Raw genomic sequence first — 21,214 nt, 5'->3', positions numbered from 1 at the left:
TAAATAGAAAAACACATAGCAAATACATCAGATATCCTTCAAAAATCAGCTAAAAATGCTCCCTGAATAATATAATTCACCTCAGCTAAAGAAGCAAATTGTCAGAGGAACAAGTTTTTAACGAGTATTTTAAACACAAGGAGACTTTGCTATATAAAAGAACAATGAAATGAATAATAAAGATACTTTTGTAATCCTAAGTAATACCATCTCATCTGTTTTTTTATGTTTTGCATTTACTCAATTCCTTTCCCACTGAAATGAAGCAGTGTAACTGGAGCACAGTGAGCAAAAGAGAGAACCATGGTTAAGACAGGAGACTTCAGCCGGAGACCAGAACACCAGGACACCGTGGGCTGAAGCAAGGAGTCCGGGATTGTAATGAACAGCCCTACCTGATTTAAGGTCTCAGAGTAGTTCTGGCAGATGAAGAGTCAAAGATTTCACTATGCTTATAAACTGCTGGAGTGAAATACTGGAGGCCACTGTCAAAGAAGGCAAGGGATCTCAAGAAAAGTAGTAGTTGTAATGGCAGTAGTGGGGATAATTATTATCATTTTTTACTAATGATAATAGCTCCCATCTTATTTAACATTGTACATGTGCCAAACACTATACCAAAGCACTTCACATATGTTATCTTGTTTTGAGAATAGTTACAATTATGTTCATTCTACAAATAAGGAAATGAAGTAAGGAATTAGATATATTGGTTAAAGTCACTCAGCTGATCACTGCTAAGGCTGCGATGGGGAAAAGTTGGCAGGGGGCGGCAGTCAGCTCTGACTGACTCCACAGCTCACTTTGAGCCAGGATGGTTGGATGGCTGCGCTCACAGAGTTACAGCAAGAGAGGGAACAAAGCCTTCAGTGAACAAGAGGAAATATTCAGACAACTGCAGAAAGGAGAGGGAGAGGGTAACAAAACCTAACACCATGAAACACCAATAAGAAAAGGCCTCTGTGTGAGGGCAAAACAGAAAAAGCAAGAGAGAACTAAGAGAAAGTGGGTGACATCTCTGGGTGCCATGTTGCAAGGCATTTGGTGAAACAAGGAACCTATGATCTCAGACTGGAGCTGGGCTTCAGCTTAGGCAGGAAGGTGCTTCCACAAGCTGGTTAGGAGTCCCGTTGTTAATTTACAGTGTAACAGATGAGCAAAGTGATTAAGAACAGAGGATCTGGTGAAAGTGGCAAGACGGCTGAAGGAGGTCAAAAGATGCAAACTTCACCTCTTAAAAAAATAAGTGCTGGAGATGTAATATACAGCGTAGTGCCTACAGTTAACAATAGTGTCTTACATATCTGAAGTGCCTACAGTTAACAATAGTGTCTTACATATCTGAAGGCTGCTAAAAGTAAATCTTACACATTCTCATCACAAGAAAAAAAAAATGTGGAACTTTATGTGCTGATGGATGTTAACTATGCTTCTTATGGTGATCATTCTGCAATATATACAAACACTAAATCATTACAATGAACACCAGAAACAAATATAATGTTATATATCTATTGTACCTCAAGTTTTTAAAAAAGCCTAACAGGAGAAAAGTAAAATAAATTATGATGCAACAGAATATTATACCAGTAAAAGGAATACTTTTGGAGACTATTTCATAACAATGATAACAGTGAACATTTCTTAATTGAGCATTTATTCTGTACCAAATACTGTTCCTTATGTGTATCGCATATCACACATACACTATAATAAATAATAATAACAATTTAAAAACAGAACATGGAATCTGGAGCCAGACTGCTTGGATTTGAGTCCTGGCTCTATCACTTACTAACAAATTATTTAGCCTCTCTGTGTCTCAGTTTCCCTACTGAAAAATGGGGGTAATGATAATCATCCCTGTCTCATAGAGTTGTTAAGATTAAAAGAATTAACATTTGTAAGATGATTAGAATAAAGCCCCACACAAGGTAAATCCATTTAAGTATCTGATTGAAAATCAAGTAAAATAAAAGACATAGGGGATCAGAATATGCCCTCCAGAAATACGCCACTTGGGCATAAGGCATACTTTGAGTAGAGACAAAGAGAATCAATAGCTGCATAAAGAAACTTTCCCCAAGCTTCCCTTGTCCGAACAAAAGCAGACACTTGTGAAAAATGAGGACTGCCAAAAATCCTCTCTCGTGGGGAATTCCTACTGCCAAAGTGGACCTGTGCAAACAAACCTTTCTCCACTGGAGTTCCCACCCCACACATTCACTTCCCCACAGTCTGCCACCCATGAAAGCTTAGAACCCTTCTCCTTTGTCTTGTCACTTCTCTACAAACTTACTGTTCTTCTGTTAAGATGCCATTTAAGCCCACATTCTAGCCACCCCACTGAGTTCCTCTTCATTGTGGTTTCTCCCACAGGATGTGTACTGGACACATTAATAAACTTTGCTGCTTTTCCCTTGCTAATCTGTTGTCAGTCTAAGTCTACAGGGTCCCTTGGGAAGAAGCTAGGAGGGCAGAAAGAAAAACAATTTCTCCCCTCTATGAGACAACAGAAACGGAAAAAAGAGAGATGAAAGGGGAGAATAGGCAGATGTGTGCCTGGGGGCCTGCACAGAGGCAGGGCGTGTCACAGAGGCTCTGATGGTCCTCTAGGAAGCATGTCTGTGATTCAGACATTCTGGTTAGGAAGAAGAGCTTGTCTTTGCTTAGTTCTAAATGAGGTGTAGCTAGGGTGTTCTGATGTGTCTGAAGACAGCTTAGCCCAGACAATTCAACAGAACAGTCAGCAGGGCCACTGGGATGTCCACCTGCCTGTAGTGGTTAGAAGTCCAAGAGCCCAGCACCTGAACAGATTCTCCACAAGAAGAAGCACAGGGCTTCTCCATCTTTTGGGGGACATGATAGTCATAATAAGAGAAAGAGTAATGTTCAAATGAACATCCTAAAAAACTTTCATTTTTCCTTTTATGAGATAAATGCACTTGGAATCTTTTATCATGCTAACCAAGCACTCTTTTCTCACTTAAAAAAAAAGATTTGCAAGAGCTATTATAATCCAGGCAGGCTAAACTTTTAGCAATCTCTCAATCTCACATATTTTTTAACAAAATTACATTTCATGAAAAAAAATGAATGAAATCATCACATATTCATTTCTATGCAAAAAGCCTTCAGTGCAATTTCATCACAGTAAAATGTGCAGAAATGACATATAAATGCAAAATTTTCAATACCTTCTTAGCTGTATGAGCTATTGTGTACTGCTAGGAAAAGAGAAGGTACTTACTATTTTATTCTGGAAAAAACAGATCATTCAAGGTCAAGGTAGGAAACTGAGACACACAGCCTTGGATGCCTAAATCTTACCAGCTCCCTCAAGTGGCTAACACCATAAGGCTACTTATACACGATGTACAAAGATAGCCGTGTCTCTTCAGCCCATCAGCATCTACCAAAACCATCTAGAAGTACTAGTAGCTCATCGATTCAGACTTTACTAGTTCAAAATGCATAATAACTTTCTTTAATTTTATATATTAATTCTAAATTACTCTTTATCTTATAATTTTTCAATAATGAGTTCAAATATTAGTATCTAAAATTCAGTCTTTTTTCATACCAACTGCATAGTTTCAATTTTAAGATTTTGTTTCCTTTAACTTAAAAACTGAAAAACTCCTTGAAAATTACATAAATCAGACTATTCATGAACTATAATTTTCACTATTTTTCAAGTTAATTTTACTTCATAATATGGACTTCTTTATCAAACTTTAATAATTAAATATATATTCTTTAAAAATTTTCCTGCTTTATATTAGGTCAAACTAGGTCTGCCTCCATTAATGCTGAACAAGTAAGATTTTAATATACTGGTATAAGCATATATTAATATACATATATAGTTTATATCAATTTCTAAGAAATGTATTACCATGGTCAATAGAATATATTCTTCTGAAAGTTGTAATATATTTGAATAAAGTTTATAAAATATGACACAAAACAAATGTGACATTATTTTACTGATCTTATTGAACTAAAGCAATACTAATACTGAGGCATTCTTTAAAAAATAAATTTAAAGAAGTAAAATACTGACCAAAATTCCACATACTGAACATCTGGACATTATACAAATTGAGACTGCAACCAAACTGCAATGGAATTTTCCATATACATCTTCAAATATTTAGATTCCTTAAACTGCATAAAAGTGGGGCTCCCCGATAGCTCAGTTGGTTAAGAATCCGCCTGCAATGCAGGAGACCCCAGTATGATTTCTGGGTCAGGAAGATCCACTGGAGAAGGGACAGGCTACAAACTCCAGTATTCTTGCGTTTCCCTTGCGGCTCAGCTGGTAAAGAAAGTGAAAGTGAAAGTCGCTCAGTCGTGTCCAACTCTTTGCAACCCCAAGGACTATACAGCCCATGGAATTCTCTAGGCCAGAATACTGGAGTGGGTAGCCTTTCCCTTCTCCAGGGGATCTTCCCATCCCAGGGATGGAACCCAGGTCTCCCGCATTGCCGGCGGATTCTTTACCAGCTAAGCCACAAGGAAAGCCCCAGCTGGTAAAGAATCCGCTGGCAATGCGGGAAACCTGGGTTCCATCCCTGGGTTGGGAAGATCCCCTGGAGAAGAGAAAGACTACCTACTCCAGCATTCTGGCCTGGAGAACCCCATGGACTATACTATACAGTCCATGGGGTCACAAACAGACACAACTGAGCAACTTTCACTTTCAAACTGCATAAAAAGTATAATGGAAAGCAACAGTGCAGTTTACAAAAAAAAAAAGCTAAAAGCAATTGATTATATGAGGGAGACAGAGTGTTATTCTCCCTCCATTTTCCATTTCTTGTAATGTTTTGTTTAAATGTTTAGAAAAGTGTACATATTTTTAAGAAACAGTCTCTGGCATCTAGAAGGGAATTACAGGGGCAGTGGCCTTTTCTAAAATGACAAGCCAACACTCTTGGGCTCAGAGTCACACGAAAGTTGGCGAGATTTCACATTCCTCTGCACACAATGGATCTTTCATCAATACTGGAAACTGCTTTTATGAGACTATGTGCTAAGAATGGATGGAATTCTCAATGTTGCAAGCACCCATTGAATTATTTAAAAGAACAATGAATGAATGACTAATTAGAAATGTGTCTTGAGCTCAGAGATATTTATATTACAAAAAGAAAGACCTGAATCTAGCATTCTCTCCAGAGCAGTTCAGGAGGAATAGCTACGTCTGTTCAGTGGAAGGCATGGGTTCCCAAATGCTTTGCCATCAAGACTGTTGGAGTTGCCTTCTCCTTGGCCAACTGATGATTTTAAGTCCTACTTGACTCATAAATATTGTTTAACTGCTTGCTTGTTTGTTACTTATATATATTTTGTTCCACAAAAGAAAAACTTAACAATGAAATGAAATCTGACCCTCATGCCTACCTCCTCCCAAAAACAGGTGCAATTTTGAATGGGCAACTATATAAAGACAGCATGATATTGAGTTTTTCTAAAAAGTATGTCTCAAAAGATCACATACAATATGATATCCTTTTTATTGAATATAAGGTTAAAGCTGATTAAAAATACACATATAATTTAGGAAAATACAAAGAAATAATAAACTCTGACTTCAGGATGATGGTTAGCTTAAATGAAGGAAGGCCAAAGGACAGATTGATGAGAAGGACAATGTGGTGAGATTACTACCAAGGTTCTCACTTGTGTTTTAGGTGGTGGATTCCCAGATGATATTATTTTAAGACAGATAGATAGACAAAAATAAGCCCAGCATGGAACAATGATCAGAGAGTGTTATGAATTAAGGATTACTGAACCTGAAATGGGATGACATGAAATGATCCGACATGAGAGGAAAAAATAAAAAATTTTTACAGTACGTACATGAATACCCAAACTATGATCTCTGGTTCATCTCAAAAAAGCACTCTTCCAGGTTTTATAATTTTCTGCTTCTATTTCCCTATAAAGCTGACTGCCAAAGAATTGATGCTTTCAAACTATGATGTTGGAGAAGACTCTTGAGAATCCCTTGGACAGAAAGGAAATCAAACCAGTCAATCCTAAAGGAAATCAACCCTGAATATTCATTGGAAGGACTGATGCTGAAGCTGAAGCTCCAATACTTTGGCCACCTGATGCAAAGAGCCCACTCATTGGAAAAGACCCTGAGGCTGGGAAAGACAGAAGGCAGGAAAAGGAGATGACAGAGGACAAGATGGTTAGATGGCATCACCAACTCGATGGACATGAGTTTAAGCAAGCTCTGGGAGATGGTGAAGGGCAGGGAAGCCTGATGTGCTGCAGTCCATGGGGCTGCAGATTAGGACATGACTAAAGACTGAACAACAACAAACTTCCCTAACATTTTCAACTGTGCTGCACAAAGCAGCATGTTCTCCAATGGATGTTAGATCTACCACCACCAACGGGCCTTCTGCTTAGACAGTGGTACCTAAACAGGAAGGAAAAAAGGTGGCACAGAGGAAAATGTCACTGATTCATCTACTGACTCTCCCAAATGGGGCTGGCAATCCCCACAGCTTCTGAACAGGCAACTGGTGTTTCTAATTAACTCATCCAATATTTACTTAATGCCAGCTATCTGTCATGATAAGCACTGGATCCTTCAGACTTATGATTAGGATGCTGCTGCTGCTAAGTCACTTTAGTCGTGTCCGACTCTGTGCGACCCCAGAGACGGCAGCCCACCAGGCTCCCCTGTCCTTGGGATTCTCCAGGCAAGAACACTGGAGCGTGTTGCCATTTCCTTCTCCAATGCATGAAAGTGAAAAGAGAAAGTGAAGTCGCTCAGTCGTATCCGACTCTTAGCGATCCCATGGACTGCAGCCTACCAGGCTCCTCCATCCATGGGATTTTCCAGGCAAGAGTACTGGAGTGGGGTGCCAGTCCTAACAAATACTTGAGTCCGATCCATCATCTTCCAGAATCAACATATTGCCCCGAGTCAAAGGATCAAGATACAATAACTGTTCTGGCCTTTTATTTGGCTACTTATCTACACAAGCAAATGCTGAAGTAGGTCACTCATAAAGTGAGGCTACATTGCCCACCCCCCACAAAGTTGAAAGATGTCAAATCTCTATTATAAGAACTGGGAGAAAAAAATTTCTTCTTCAACAATGAGATTTCACGTAAGTATATCACTGTTTGTTTTACCTGCTATTTCCAAAAGTGAGTTTATGTGATCTCCTTCTGCCAGCTTCACAAATCCAACCTGATTTCCGAAAGTGTCAACCCCTTCAAAGGGCAAAGTCAAAGGTTTTCCTTGGAGGATTTCTTCTACAAATGGTTTTAATTCCAAAAGAGCATCAATACCACTGGCAAGAGACAATATATACTTTTAGTAATATAATAAGTAGTAAAATATACAAAACCAAATGAGAAAAGGGTTTTAGATAAATTAATTTTTGTATTTGTACTAATTATTTTAATGCTCAGAATACCTTCAAAATCAAATCCATATGATCAAAATAAAACTAATATAATTTTAAACAAAATTTATATAAGTGAATTAATCTTTACCTAATTGCAATTTATTTTATATTAAAGATACAAAAGAAGATGTTATAGTTTACCAAAAGGTTTTAAACCAAGGAAATACTGCATGCACAACTAAAGAAAAAAAATAGACAATATATTGCAGAAAAATCTAATACCTACAAAAGTTTAAACCAGATTATGTGAAAGTTCAAGGTTCTTGTTAAAAGTACTAATATTTACATAGTATTTACTATTTGTAAAGCACTTTACTAAAACTTAAAATATATTATTTCTTTAAAATATAACAGTCTCCATAATAAGATAATTAATTAGACTTGACCAAAGTACAGGTTTACAACTACAGTGACATAAATTTGCTGTAAACGTTTAGTCTATCTGATTAAAGGGCTATTCTGTGTTTCAAATGCACTGTTTTTTCTTTATAAAAATAAAAGTTTACTATATTAGTGAATTAGACATTATCAGGTTTGGAATATTTTGAAAATTAAGATCAATTATTTCCATACTAAGAGGATTTTAGTACAGGGACTTTACAATGAGAAAAAAACTAAAATCTCACTAGAGGGCAGCAATCACTCAAGAAAGAAAGAAAGAAAGAAAGGCATTTTACATTATGGAGAGGGGTTTAAAATACCCTTCTGGTGAACCACCTTAATTTAAATTATCTTGATCAGCAACTTGTTCATCAATAGTAATAAGATGTCAAATGTGTGAAAAGAAACAAACATTTTTCTAGATGTTTCATATTTCTACATTAGCTTTAAGTTTTTAACTGAGTTTCATCCACAGTTTCCATACTGGGTCTTACTTCTTTGTCAAATAATATATAATACTTCAAAGCAGCTTTAGAAATGTCAACATTTCTCACTGGACCTCCAAATTCACATCTGAAATCCAATCTTTCCTGACTGTATTTAAGTTCATCCAAAAAGACACGCTGCTACTGCAATACTATCTTCACCATGGAATTTATATGAAACAAAACAGCTACTCTGGCTCATCTTCCATAAATCAGGGGATGAATATCAGGATACTCACTTTAAATATAACTCTATAGCAAAGCAGGCCATCCTAAAGCTCATGAGTTTTCAGAAACAGTGAATTCTACATTCCATTTTTCTTTAAAGAAATATAAATGATCCGAATTCAGTCCAGTTTTTCCACTCTGTAGTAATACAAACCAATAAATTTATCCTAATGAGACGTCACTGGTCACAGAGTGAAAATGAGTCACAGTGCCTCTTGGTAAATATCACTGACTTTAAAATTCTTTTAAATAGAGTATCTTTTCAAGAACTGTTTATGGAAAGATTTCTTTGTAGTAAACTAAACAGAATATAGGTATGTAGGAAACAGAATTCTGAAACTAGAATTCAGACCCAAAGGTTGTACTCAAAACAAAGATAGGACAGCCATCTTTTCAAATCAGTATCTGGATTAATATATTTCTATTTCTTTCTTCTGCACTGTGAAGACACAAAGCGTGCCATCTACCTGAAGAAATTCATTATATTAAAAAAAATGTTTCTACACACTCCTTATCTGACCCATTGATCAGTACTTTATATTAAATACCTAAAATATGATACTAGACTTTGAAAAGTAAGGATATAGAACAAGAAACTGACAATACGGATGTCTAGCATATTATACTGTATGGGATGAAAGATGAAATTAAAAGATTAGGGACTCAGAAAACCCTTCACATAATCAATGTCTTGCAGAAAACCCAATCAGTTTCACTCACTATGGAAAGTGAAAGTGAAGTCACTCAGTCGTGTCTGACTCTGCGACCCCATGGACTGTAGCCTACTAGGCTCCTCCATCCATGGGATGTTCCAGGCAAGAATACTGGAATGGGTCGCCCTTTCCTTCTCCAGGAGATCTTCCAGACCCAGGGATTGAACCCAGGTCTCCTGCATTGTAGGCAATCGCTTCACTCACTATACAGCTACCCAAAATGAAGCCACACCTTGAATCTCATCATCTTAAGTGTCATCTTAAAAGTTGACACTTCAGTCACAAACACTTACTTCCCTGGTTCCCCAAACTAGAAGCAAATCTTCTCGCCTTTGAAATTCCATTAATACTTTATACTTTATGAAACACACCACTTTTATCACATTTTTCTATTACAGTTTTTTGGATCCATATGACCCAGTCAACTATAATGTATAATACATGAGCACAAGATCCATTCACGATTCATCTTTATTTCCTCCAAAGCACTTAGTTCAGTATCTTACAGGTGGTTGATAAACAATGTTGGTTGAACTGCAAAATACTATCTTGTCTGTATAGTAAACTTCAAATATTTCTTAATTTTTCATTGCAACTTAGTCAAAAATAATTAATTGCTAAGTTGCAAGTATCTGGTCATCATTTTCTAGCAGAGCTACAACTCCCAGTACTATAAAGTAGCACAAGGATGTGACTTCAATTCCTCAAATACCAAGCAGACTTGCTAACTATTTAATTTTTAACAGAAAATTGAAATTTGCAAACACATATTGTAAACACAGGGCTAAATGACTCAGAGTGTCACTATGCTCTGGACAGTAACTCTTCAACAAACGATACCACGATTTAGGGCAAGACAGTGCTTCCTAGTTCAGGACTGTTCCATGTACTGACTGCAGGTGGTTTAGTACCACTGACCCCTGCGCATAAAATGCCCATGGCACTCCTTAGTAACTGTGACAACCAAAATCAACCCCCCTCCCAAATAATTCTAAAAGTCTCCTAGAGAAGGAATGTAGACATTGTAATATATTGAGAACATACACCCTCACCCCAACCCAACTGCATAGCACTTAACAGTATTTCTAGCTAATTATGTGTTCATCAGTAGAGGCCACTGAGTTACATGCTGCTGCTGCTCAAGTCGCTTCAGTCATGTCCAACTCTGTGCCACCCCGTAGACAGCAGCCCACCAGGCTCCTCTGTCCCTAGGATTCTCCAGGCAAGAATACTGGAGTGGGTTGCCATTTCCTTCTCCAATGCATGCTAAGTCACTTCAGTCATGACCAACTCTGTGCAATCCCATAGACGGCAGCCAACCAGGCTTCACTGTCCACAGAATTCTCTAGGCAAGAACACTGGAGTGGGTTGCCATTTCCTTCTCCAACTGAGTTACATACAGGAGGCCATTCATACTTGCAGCAGACTCATCTCTTCCACCTCTTTCATGAACTTGTGCTCATCTTCTCCCTCCTATCTCCATCCCACCCCCTCCCTCAATCACACTCCATGGAACAATAATAAAGAAAACCAACTAGTTCTGGTTTCTCCGCTGACCAGCATTCATTTAATTCCTAGAACTCTCAGCTGCTTCATATGCATAAGAAAGATGACCTTTCTGTGTGGCCAGACTCACAACACTTGTTAAGGAAATAAAATAATACTTGTTTGGGAAATAGAGGCTGACGAGCAGAGACTAAAATATATATACATGCCATGGCCAAGACCCATTTTTGATAATAGAGCTAAAACTTAAACTTATCAATCAATGGTAACTCAGTCTTCTTTGGTTTAAAAAGGCCTCTTTGGGGTACAATTATTCTTTAACTCAAACTTCCTTTCAGGACTGCTTTTCCCTTTCCTCTCCCCTCCTCCTTCCCAGGGAACCCAGCATACTTTTGTATAAAGATTGAAGAAGGTCTTTGGTTTGCTTGCTGTTTGGGTTCTCGGAGATGCCAGATTCAGGGGACTGGTCTGGTCATATCCCCAGGTACCCTTCACTGGTGTCCACGAAAAATCACGTGTCCCTCCTGGGCACTGCATTAGCAGGCCCTGCTGAAGTATGAGACCTCTGTAGGGGCCTCTGATCAGGAAACATGGATACCTGGCATTGCCACTGTCCCTCATCCCACCCCTACTGATCCACCGATTCTCTGTGAACTTCCAAGTCTACCTACCAGGAAACAAGGAAATTTCTGGATTCATCTATTAATATATACCCTGATAGGCAAAGGGGAATTGGAGGAACTACCTGAGGTCTCTGTGTTAGAAATCTCCCTCAACGCTAACCTCCTGGCTGTGTGGAAGCACATTCTTCCTTGAGGTCCCCCAGGGAAGAAGGAATTCTTCCTCCAGACTGCCTTCGGACTTGAGACTCTACTAAATCAATTCTCACCCGGGTCTCCAGTCTGGCAGACTGCCTTGTAGATTTGAAATTTGCCAGGCCCCACAATCACCTGAGCTAATTCCTTAAAATAAAGCTCTACATATAGCTACAGTGTACATACAGATACATCAATATATCTATATATACAAATGAAGACCCATCCTACTGGGTCTGTTTGCCTGCAGAACCCTGACTCGTCCACCATTCTAACATACAGAGTGCCACCCATTTTCTCCTGGGCTTGCATCTTCTTGTGTTGCATTTTCTATGACTTCTTTTAAGAGCATCAGAGTATTTCTTTTTTTTTCTTCTGATTGGCAAAACGAACAGTGAACGTGAGTTAAGTAAAATCTTCCGGTCCTCTCAGTCATTGTATCTGCTTTTGGGTGGAGCACATTGGGACAGATGAGAAGACTGATCCCTAAAAATATGCAGTTCTACTATTTAAAAGATATCACCACTAGAATCATAATTTGACTGTATATTTTGAGTTACTACTTTATTCTTTTCTCCCTTATATTTCCCCTTTCCTTCGCGCCCTCCCCATCCAAGTCTTATTATTCATTCCCTCAGGAGACTATATGTCAGGGTAGAAAACAGAAGCTGTAACCTGTAATTCTGACTTTGGCTATCCAAAGAGCTTAAGCTTGAGCTTAATCCAGAGAGCTACACAGAACAAGGCGCACTCATTCCAACAGTGTCCCAGAGAAGTGGAGGATGAGCAAGGTTTCTCCACTGTGGGCTGGAAAACAGCAAAGACTCATACTCAACTTGTGTGGCACAATTCTGAGTTTGGCGGTGCAGAGTATACAGTATTCTAGTAATGGGGTGGGGGTGAGACTGAAACTGTCCACTGATCTAGTAAATGACAGCTCTAATAGCTAATAATATTAAGTGCCTACTATGTGCCAGGCCCTATACTAAGTGTTTACATGTGTCAGTACTATTATTTTCTCCATTTACTTAAAAAATGATTTGCCCAAAATTGAACAGCTTATTAAGACATGGTTCCAGAATCTTTACCTGGAATCCTAACCTAAATGGTCAGACGCCATAGTGCTTATATAATTAACATGGACAAAATAACTGCATAACAAATGCATCTGATAACAATAACACAGTTCAAAAGTATAGATTAGGGGCAATTCCCTGGTGGTCCAGTGGTTAGGGCTCTGCACTTCCACTCCAGGGTACAAAGGTTCAATCCCTGGTAGGGGAACTAGGATCCCGCAAGCCATGTGTCACAGCAGAAAAAAAAAAAAAAATACAGATTAGGAAGAATATTGTACAGCTAATTCTGTACCTTGGCTTGTTGATTGCAACAAATTATAACAAAGAATGTTTCTTTAGAATTTCAATGCCTCTTTGGGTTCTGTTATGTTTACTCATATTCAAGTAATAACTTGGAAAACAATATTCCAGAAAGATGTAGTACTCACACGTTTATGTCATCTTCATTCAATAACTGCATCACTAGTAGGGTAATATGAAAGGAGCCATCACTGCTCATTGCTCTGGCCAGTTGCTCATCTTGTCGTATTATTGCATTTTGCAGGATCTTAATTCCTTTTGTAATCTAATCACACACAGACAAAACAGAGATTAGGTAAGCAACATTTCCTTACAGCAACATTTAAATTGAGAAGAAAATAAGTAACGATTAAAATGAGAACACTGTCAGGATTTTCAATCAAATCATGCTTGTCTACCTATTCTTAAATATCCTGGAGGGATAACTCGGAAAGTTTAATGGGATGTATAAATGTTTTAAAAATTACACAATGCTTGTCCATCTTAAGAGCATAGCCCAACATCCTTCTTTTACAGACTGGGTCCCTGACTGAGTGGAAAAACTCAATGGCTATGTATCTTTCCAGAAACTTATCCCTGGAATATACAGTATGACTCACTATCATTATGATCTTTCCTAAAAATAAGAGCTTTATTCTTGCCACAGAAAGGTCAAATCAGCAGACAACATTCCATTTCTGCTGGCAGTAATATTTATTTGTCTCCAAATGAATGTGTCTGAGAACCCATTCTTCATGGCCTTTAAGATCTTTCAGGACAGCAATAATTCAACAGGAATGACTACTGTCATTTCCCCAGACATGTGAGGCGGGGCATAACCATGGTGAGAGCTGCACAGAAGGCTAAACGCGTATGTTTACAAAACTGTATCCAAGCAAAATTCCTGTACAAAAACTGTATCTTTATCCAAGCAAAATCCTTGGTCCCTCATCAGCTCACCCCTCTCAACCTACTGAGAACAAAGAAGAATGATGACTTTTCCCTCCTCTATTTCAAGCTAGAGACAATGCTGTGTGTGCTAAGTCCCTTCAGTCGTGTCCAATTCTTTGCAGCAGTAGGGACTACAGCCTGCCAGGCTCTTCTGTCCATGGGATTCTCCAAGTAAGAATATTGGAGAGGGCTGCCATTCCGTTCTCCAGGGAATCTTCCTGCCCGAGGGATCAAACCTGTGTCTCTTACGTCTCCTGCACTGGCAGGTAGGTTCTTTACCACTAGCACCACCGGGGAAGCCCAGAGACAATATTAGCCAACTTCTAAATGGAAAATAGCTTGAACATAAACTAGCAAACCAAGCGATCCCCAGAGGAAAGAGTGCACATAGAAGCCTGGAGGCAGCAGGATTAGAGAGAAAACGACAAGAGAGGAGACTGGCAAAAGCAGCAGAACCCCCAAAAGACAGCAGAGATAAGAAAGAGCTGAATCACGAGCGTTCCCATACAGACAAGCTGTTTCATACTGAACAATCTTTCCATTATCTGCAGACTGTGACTGGACAAATCATGAGGTGTTGGCCTGGGATCTGACTTCCCACAGATCTTTACAATAAATCCTCTTCACCCAAATAACCTCAGCATTTCTCTATTCCTTGCAACCTGGAGAACAGTAACACGAGAAACAGTGTTTTCCTGGTGGGACGATACGCAATAACACCTAAGATTTCCCAAGGTACGATGTCACTTTCCAGACACCCAACAAAAGAATATTGATAGCCTGGTAGTTAAAATGCTCCTAATAATAATACACAAAGGTCTTACAGTCCGAGTTTCCTCTACCTCTACATTGATCAAATTAATGATGTCCCCGAGGACACATTTCTTCCTCTCCATGTCTCACCACAGTTCTTGGTAATACAAATAAACACAACGTTGAAACAACAGTCCCCTTCTTGTGTGGTCACTAGGTTTCAGGCACTAGAGTAAGCATTTTACATCTATTCGTTCACTAAGCCTCCCACCAATCCTGTGAAGTAGGTATTGGTATTGTCTCCATTAAAATAAATTGAAACACAGAAGACTTAAAAAAAAAAACTTTTCAACATCTTAATACTACCCACTCTTGGGCTTCGCTGGTGGCTCAGCTGGTAAAGAATAAGCCTGCAATGTGGGAGATCTGGGTTTGATCCCTGGGTTGGGAAGATCCCCCAGAGAAGGGAACAGCTACCCACTCCAGTATTTTGGCCTGGAGAATTCTACGCACTGTATAGTCCATGGGATCGCAAAGAGTCAGACATGACTGAGTGACTTTCACTTTCAACAGCCACTTTCAAAACCCAAAATAGCAAAGGAACTTGAGAAAAAGATAAATTACAACAGATGAGAAAAGATGAAGGAAATATCTGGAGGAAAAGATCCAGGAGGGAGGAGGAGGAAAACTGGCCAGAGAATTGTAGAAGAAAAGGTACGAGGAATGTGTTTTTGAGAGGAGACAAGGATAGGGGCAACATGAGGGTATTGACTCAAGTCATGAAACATCAAGGGAAAAAAGACATTTAAAGGAGATTTTGAGGAAGTCTTACTGGATCCTGTGTAACAGAACACATGTGTGTGTGTTAGTCACTTAGTCATGTCCTACTCTTTACATCCCCATAGACTACAGCCCACGAAGCTCCTCTGTCCATGGATTCTCAAGGCAAGAATACTGGAGTGAGTTGCCATTTCCTTCTCCAGGGGCTCTTCCTGACCCAGGGATCGAACCTGGGTCTCCTGGATTGAAGGCAGATTCTTTACCATCTGAGCTATAGGGAAATCCCAGTAGAATACATGGGCTCAAAAAAGCCTTTGGTGTAAGCCCACACTACTCTTCGAGGATTTTACAGGTGAACTTTTGAGAGATTTTTCCAGGTGCAGTGAAGTCCTAGACTGGTTTACAGGAATACTGAAGCAGCTGAAGAAGATCCATGTTCATGTGGGAAGAACCTAGCCCAGTGCTGAGTAAAAATCGTACATGCTCTAGAATGTCAGACTCAGAACAGTATAAATGCATCTTCAAATATTAGCTGGCACAAAATGGTAATTCTGGCTTAAATAATCATGAAAAAGTGGTTTAGGATGAGAACTTTTTAATACAAAGTGAAGCAAATTAAGGGTGCTAGACTTGTATCAGAAATCCTGGATTTTAATAACAGGTCAGCCACAGGTGTAACCCCACAGACATCACCTAGTCTCACTGAGTCTTGGTTTCTTTTCAATTGTAAAGCACTGCCAAAGTTACAATGGCAACCCACTCCAGTACTCTTGCCTGCAAAATCCCATGGATGGAGGAGCCTGGTGGGCTGCAGTCCATGGGGTCGCTAGGAGTTGGACACGACTGAGCGACTTCCCTTTCACTTTTCACTTTCATGCATTGGAGAAGGAAATGGCAACCCACTCCAGTGTTCTTGCCTGGAGAATCCCAGGGATGGGGGAGCCTGGTGGGCTGCCATCTATGGGGTCACACAGAGCCGGACATGACTGAAGTGACTTAGTAGCAGCAGCCAAAGTTACAGGGATGTGTTAAAGGTCAACACACAAGCTACAGGAAGGCAGACAAGCTTAAGGAAAGCACTTCACCACATCTGCCTAATATAAGGTCTGCAACACTGCCAGTATTATGAAAATCAGGGGTTCTCTACCCCAAGGGACATCTGTCAATGCCTAGAGACATTTTCATTGTCACACCTGGGGTCTGCCATTGCACTTAGTGGGTAGAGTATCTGCATTTTCATAAAAATTTAGTCTTTATTCTAAGCTCAAATACTAATTATATATAAATTCAGGACAATGCTCAAAAATTTGTATATTCAGCATTTTAGTGCAATGTCCTATTATTTAGTGCAAAAGAGTTATAGACCATTCACATCTTTGAATTATCCAGTAGCTTATAAAACTGCAAATTAAAATTCATAAAACTTTTGAAGACTATCTCTCTGAAGTCACACAGTACTTAAAATGCAAAATTAACCTCGACCTATGAAAATTCTAAAAGACAACCTAATCAAGTAATGTATATCTAACTATGCTTTGATGCCTCAAATTAATTTATATATTCCTTGATATCATCTTTAAAAAAATTTAATGCTTTTTATTCTTAATTGCATTCTTAAAAGATAAAAAGAAAAAAGGAAACTACTTCAGAGTCTTCTCTGTATGCCATTTTTAAAAGTACCAATGTCATTAAAGGCCAAAGGAAACTAATTTTTATAGCCACTGTTTAAAATTTTACAAAGCCATTGAAGCTTATCTGTTATCATAATCCCCAGCCACTGGCAGTATTGAACAATGCACATTTTTTAAGCCTAACATTACAGAGCCATATTTAAATAGGATACTGAAAGAAACTTAAAAAAATAAAAGCTTATTAAAATCTTAAATATTTCATCCACTGAGTAATTTTCTTTGTATTTAGAGAATAAAAACAGACATGCAACTGCTAAACCTCACCATGAAGCCATATTCCACATGCCTAAAAATAAAAGCAATAAGAAATTTCATTTTTGTATGTTAAGCTTTCTAGTTGATTCAAAGCATACATGAGCCCACAGAAAATGCCTTCAAGTCAGTATGTGAGGGAGAGTGGTTACAGTCTAGCACACAGAAGGACAGTGTCCTTTACCTCATCTTTTGACATTATTTTTGGATTTTTTCCTAAGCTGTTAACATACATCATTCCTAAATTTTCTGCCTCATTAAGGTTTAACAGAATTATCACATCAGTTTGCTACCTAATATCTCTTCAAAGACAAATATAGTCATTTTTCTTGCTTGTCTACAGGATGAAAAAAACTTGAAAATTTGATGATAAAGCGGTAAGTAGAGTAAAAGTAAAAAATCATCTGAAGGTAGGAGAATTTTCTACATCTACCAAGTGTTTAACATGCATGATGACATCATGTACTTTCACAATTGCGTTTCCCAGAAAGGAACAGAATGCATAAATCATATTTCATCTTTTCATAAGACCAGTAATTTTCACATTACAAAATGAAATACAAAATTAAATGTAACAAATGCCTTTTAAAACTCCTAAAGAGTATCATATTTTTCCATTGGTATAGAACTGTCATCTTACAAAAAAATTAATGCATTCTTAATTTCAATTAGCTTCCTTTGCATTTTTCATTATTGACTTATATTATTACCTCTTATAAGAAAGTATATAAAACCAATACATGGGCAAATCCACCTAGAAATAATAATCGAGCAATTCTAGTCAGTTAAGAAATATTTAGGATTCACTAAAATACCATTCAATTTCTCCTCTTTATTTTTAGTTTTAAATTAATGTATAATTGTAGGTAATGGAGAAACACAGTCTCATATACATGCAATTACGATATGTTTACGCATTCTAATTCATTTTCCAAATCTACTTCTTAAAAATACAAAAATCATGACCTTCCAAAACTAAAGCATTCCAAATGTCTACTAATGTGTTTAAAAATCAAAGACCCATGTAAGTCTGAATCCTTTTTCCTTTAAAACTAGATGCCAACAAGTAGAGGCAAAAGTAGAGCGGCTCATTGTCAATGTGCTAGCTTCCAAAAGCTTGTTTGCAGGTCACTTAATTGGAACTTGGAATACAGTCTCCCATTGAAACAATGTTATAAATGCTGCTCCTTTTCCCAGGACTCCCCACAAAAGCCCATAAGCAGTTTCAAAAGAAAATTAACATTAGATACTTTCAAACAAACAAACAAGATGCTCATACAGAAGATATAAAAAGGATCTACCTCATCTTGTCCTAGTCCCTAATCCTCCTCCCTATATAGGCATTAAGCTTTGTTACCCACAAGTCAGTCTCTTGAGAGAGAAACATTAAATTCTTTGGTTTCCAGGTTATTTGAAACTTGTGTGCCCACTATTACAAGTCATGGACCTCCTTGAAAACAAACTATCACTGAACCTATATTACAGAAAACCAGCATGTGTCACACCGAATCTATTATTTGTAAATTTGTTCTGGTTGGAATTTGGTATGCCGGAAACATCTTCTGCCCTGAAATGACAGTATTTTGTGTGTGTGCACCTCTATTCCTGCCAAACTCTGTTCTAGGTACTGGGAAGGAGCTGTAAAACTGTGAGGAGGACTAACAAGTGTCAGATTTCAAGGATGACAATGGTGGGGATGGGGGGGGGAGGTGACCTAGTCAGGGTGCTCATGGGTGGGAGAAGTTTGAGCTGAGATTTTGGCATTAACAAAACCAAAAGGAAAGAAAAGAAAACTAGCCAGAGAAAGCTTTCCCACAGGCAGGCGGAACTGGCAAGTTCAAACAAGGTCAGAGGGGCTGAGATGGAGGTCAAACCATATAGAACCTTCTAGAATATGGTAAAGCCTCTGTCTTTATCCAAATATCAATGGGAAGATACTGAAGTGCATAGGATGAAGGTGATGTGTCCAAATTTGGGTTTAGAAAATAATCATTATCACCTTCACTTTACACCTCAAGACACTGAAACTACAAAAATTAGGTAATGTGACCAACATCCACAGTGGCATTTGTGATCCAGCTGGTATCTGAGCAAGGTTGGTCAGGCTCCAAAGCCTGTACTATACCCACTTTCTACAGAACCTGCCAGCAGCAAAGAGGCAGAAACAAAGGCTACACTGACTTACAGGGTAAAAACAAAGGGTTGGCGATGGTTTTCTTTCATCTCCTCCTCCCATCTTTGTGACCAATCTAAGTGTCAGAAGAAAAGAACCTCTTCACCCTCTTTCCCCTCAGCACCCTTCCCCGCCGGCCTTATTCTAGCACATCACCCCACCAGTCTTCACTGGAGGAGGTGGGAAGCGGGCCCAGCGCTGGCGGGGGCTGGGGCAGGCTGGAGGGAATGCAGAGCTGCTGCTCCGACCAGGGGAACCAAGAATAGCTATTTAGAGAAGAGCTCACCCAACTTCTACACACACAGACTCTGGAGTGGAACAATGTCTAAGCAAGAAACCAAAATAAGGAAACTGGCATCTCTTCCAATCACAAAAAGTGTGGGGATGTCACTAGGCCTGTTTCACGTGCAGTTTCCTCAGGACCTAACCTGCTCTCCTATAATGCCTGTAGGTACACATGATCCTAAATCTCATAGAAAACCTGTCTGAATAACTTACAAGTATTTTAATATTTGTCAAAAACATTAAACTTGCCATTGGCTAAACACTTAAGGGCTATTTTACAGTTAACCTACCACTACATACCAGTAAAATCAAACTTTGATTCTTTACTGTATCAAACTCTAAAATTCTGTATTGCTAGGTAATTCCACTTATCTATGTATCTTTTCTTCCCAAGTGAACTATACCTCACAAACTAGAAGTTTCCTGGAATGCCCCAACAGAATTTGTTCTCTTTTATATTTATTTCTTTGATTTCAATTTTGTTTGCTTTGATTTTTAAAAATTCATTAGCATTCTGTAGAAACATTCTAGTTAAATAAAGGGAGAAACAACCTGAAAATATGCCCAGTTAAGAGATCAGAGTCCACAATCAAACAGGAATTCAGATCTAGCTCTGAAGATACAAAATGGCCAAGTATAGAAACAGTCAGACTTCCAAATGAGACGTTCTTTCCTAAGGCGTTACAATTCCTATGTCACTGCTCTAAAAGGCTTAGCTACTACAGTTTTCTGTCTCAGTCATGTGAGGGTACCTTACTGTGGGACAATTGGCTGGTTTCATTTCCTATTACTGATGGCACCTTAAATGTTCAGACTTTTAATAGATTTCTACCAAGTTTATTATACACCATTAAGTTGGTACAACAATGAGTAATTTTTGAAAAAACTATATTGCAATAAGCATTACCATAAACTGGACTGCTGCTGCTAAGACGCTTCAGTCGTGTCCAACTCTGTGCGACCCCAGAGATGGCAGCCCACCAGGCTCCCCCGTCCCTGGGATTCTCCAGGCAAGAACACTGGAGTGGGTTGACATTTCCTTCTCCAATGCATGAAAGTGAAAAGTGAAAGGGAAGTCGCTCAGTCGTGTCCGACTCTTAGCGACCCCATGGACTGCAGCCTACCAGGCTCCTCCATCCATGGGATTTTGCAGGCAAGAGTACTGGAGTGGGATGCCATTGCCTTCTCCAATAAACTGGACTAAGCAGCAACAAATTCCAGTTTACTTTCCCCACAGAGATTTCAGAATCTTTTTTTTTTTTTTTAACCAGCTCTCTGCTTCTGAAACATTCTTCCATTATGATGAACAAAACTTTAGAAAGAACCTTGACATGCTATCTGGAAACATTTTTTGAAGTGGCTTTTGTAAAATTGTCATTTAACTGTGATTGCTTAAATAAT

The 21,214-nt window shown here is 38.7% G+C and overlaps 1 protein-coding gene across 2 annotated transcripts in view; it reads right to left on the bottom strand.

Moving 5' to 3' along the window:
* AKAP7 (A-kinase anchoring protein 7) overlaps window positions 1-21,214 on the bottom strand; it is a 123,074-nt gene that overhangs the window by 86,707 nt on the left and 15,153 nt on the right. For both annotated transcript variants that reach the window (XM_070376675.1, XM_070376674.1), the window contains exons 4-5: window positions 13,078-13,214; window positions 7,168-7,328 (exon numbers count right to left, since the gene is read on the bottom strand). In XM_070376675.1, coding sequence (XP_070232776.1) covers window positions 7,168-7,328; window positions 13,078-13,214 — 298 coding nt within the window. The remainder of the gene's footprint in view (window positions 1-7,167; window positions 7,329-13,077; window positions 13,215-21,214) is intronic.

This window comes from Bos mutus, chromosome 9 (assembly GCF_027580195.1).
Source record: "Bos mutus isolate GX-2022 chromosome 9, NWIPB_WYAK_1.1, whole genome shotgun sequence".
NCBI classification, from domain to species: Eukaryota; Metazoa; Chordata; class Mammalia; order Artiodactyla; family Bovidae; genus Bos; species Bos mutus.
Note: the sequence above shows the minus strand (reverse complement) of the source record. Positions and strands in the feature narration are given on the sequence as shown.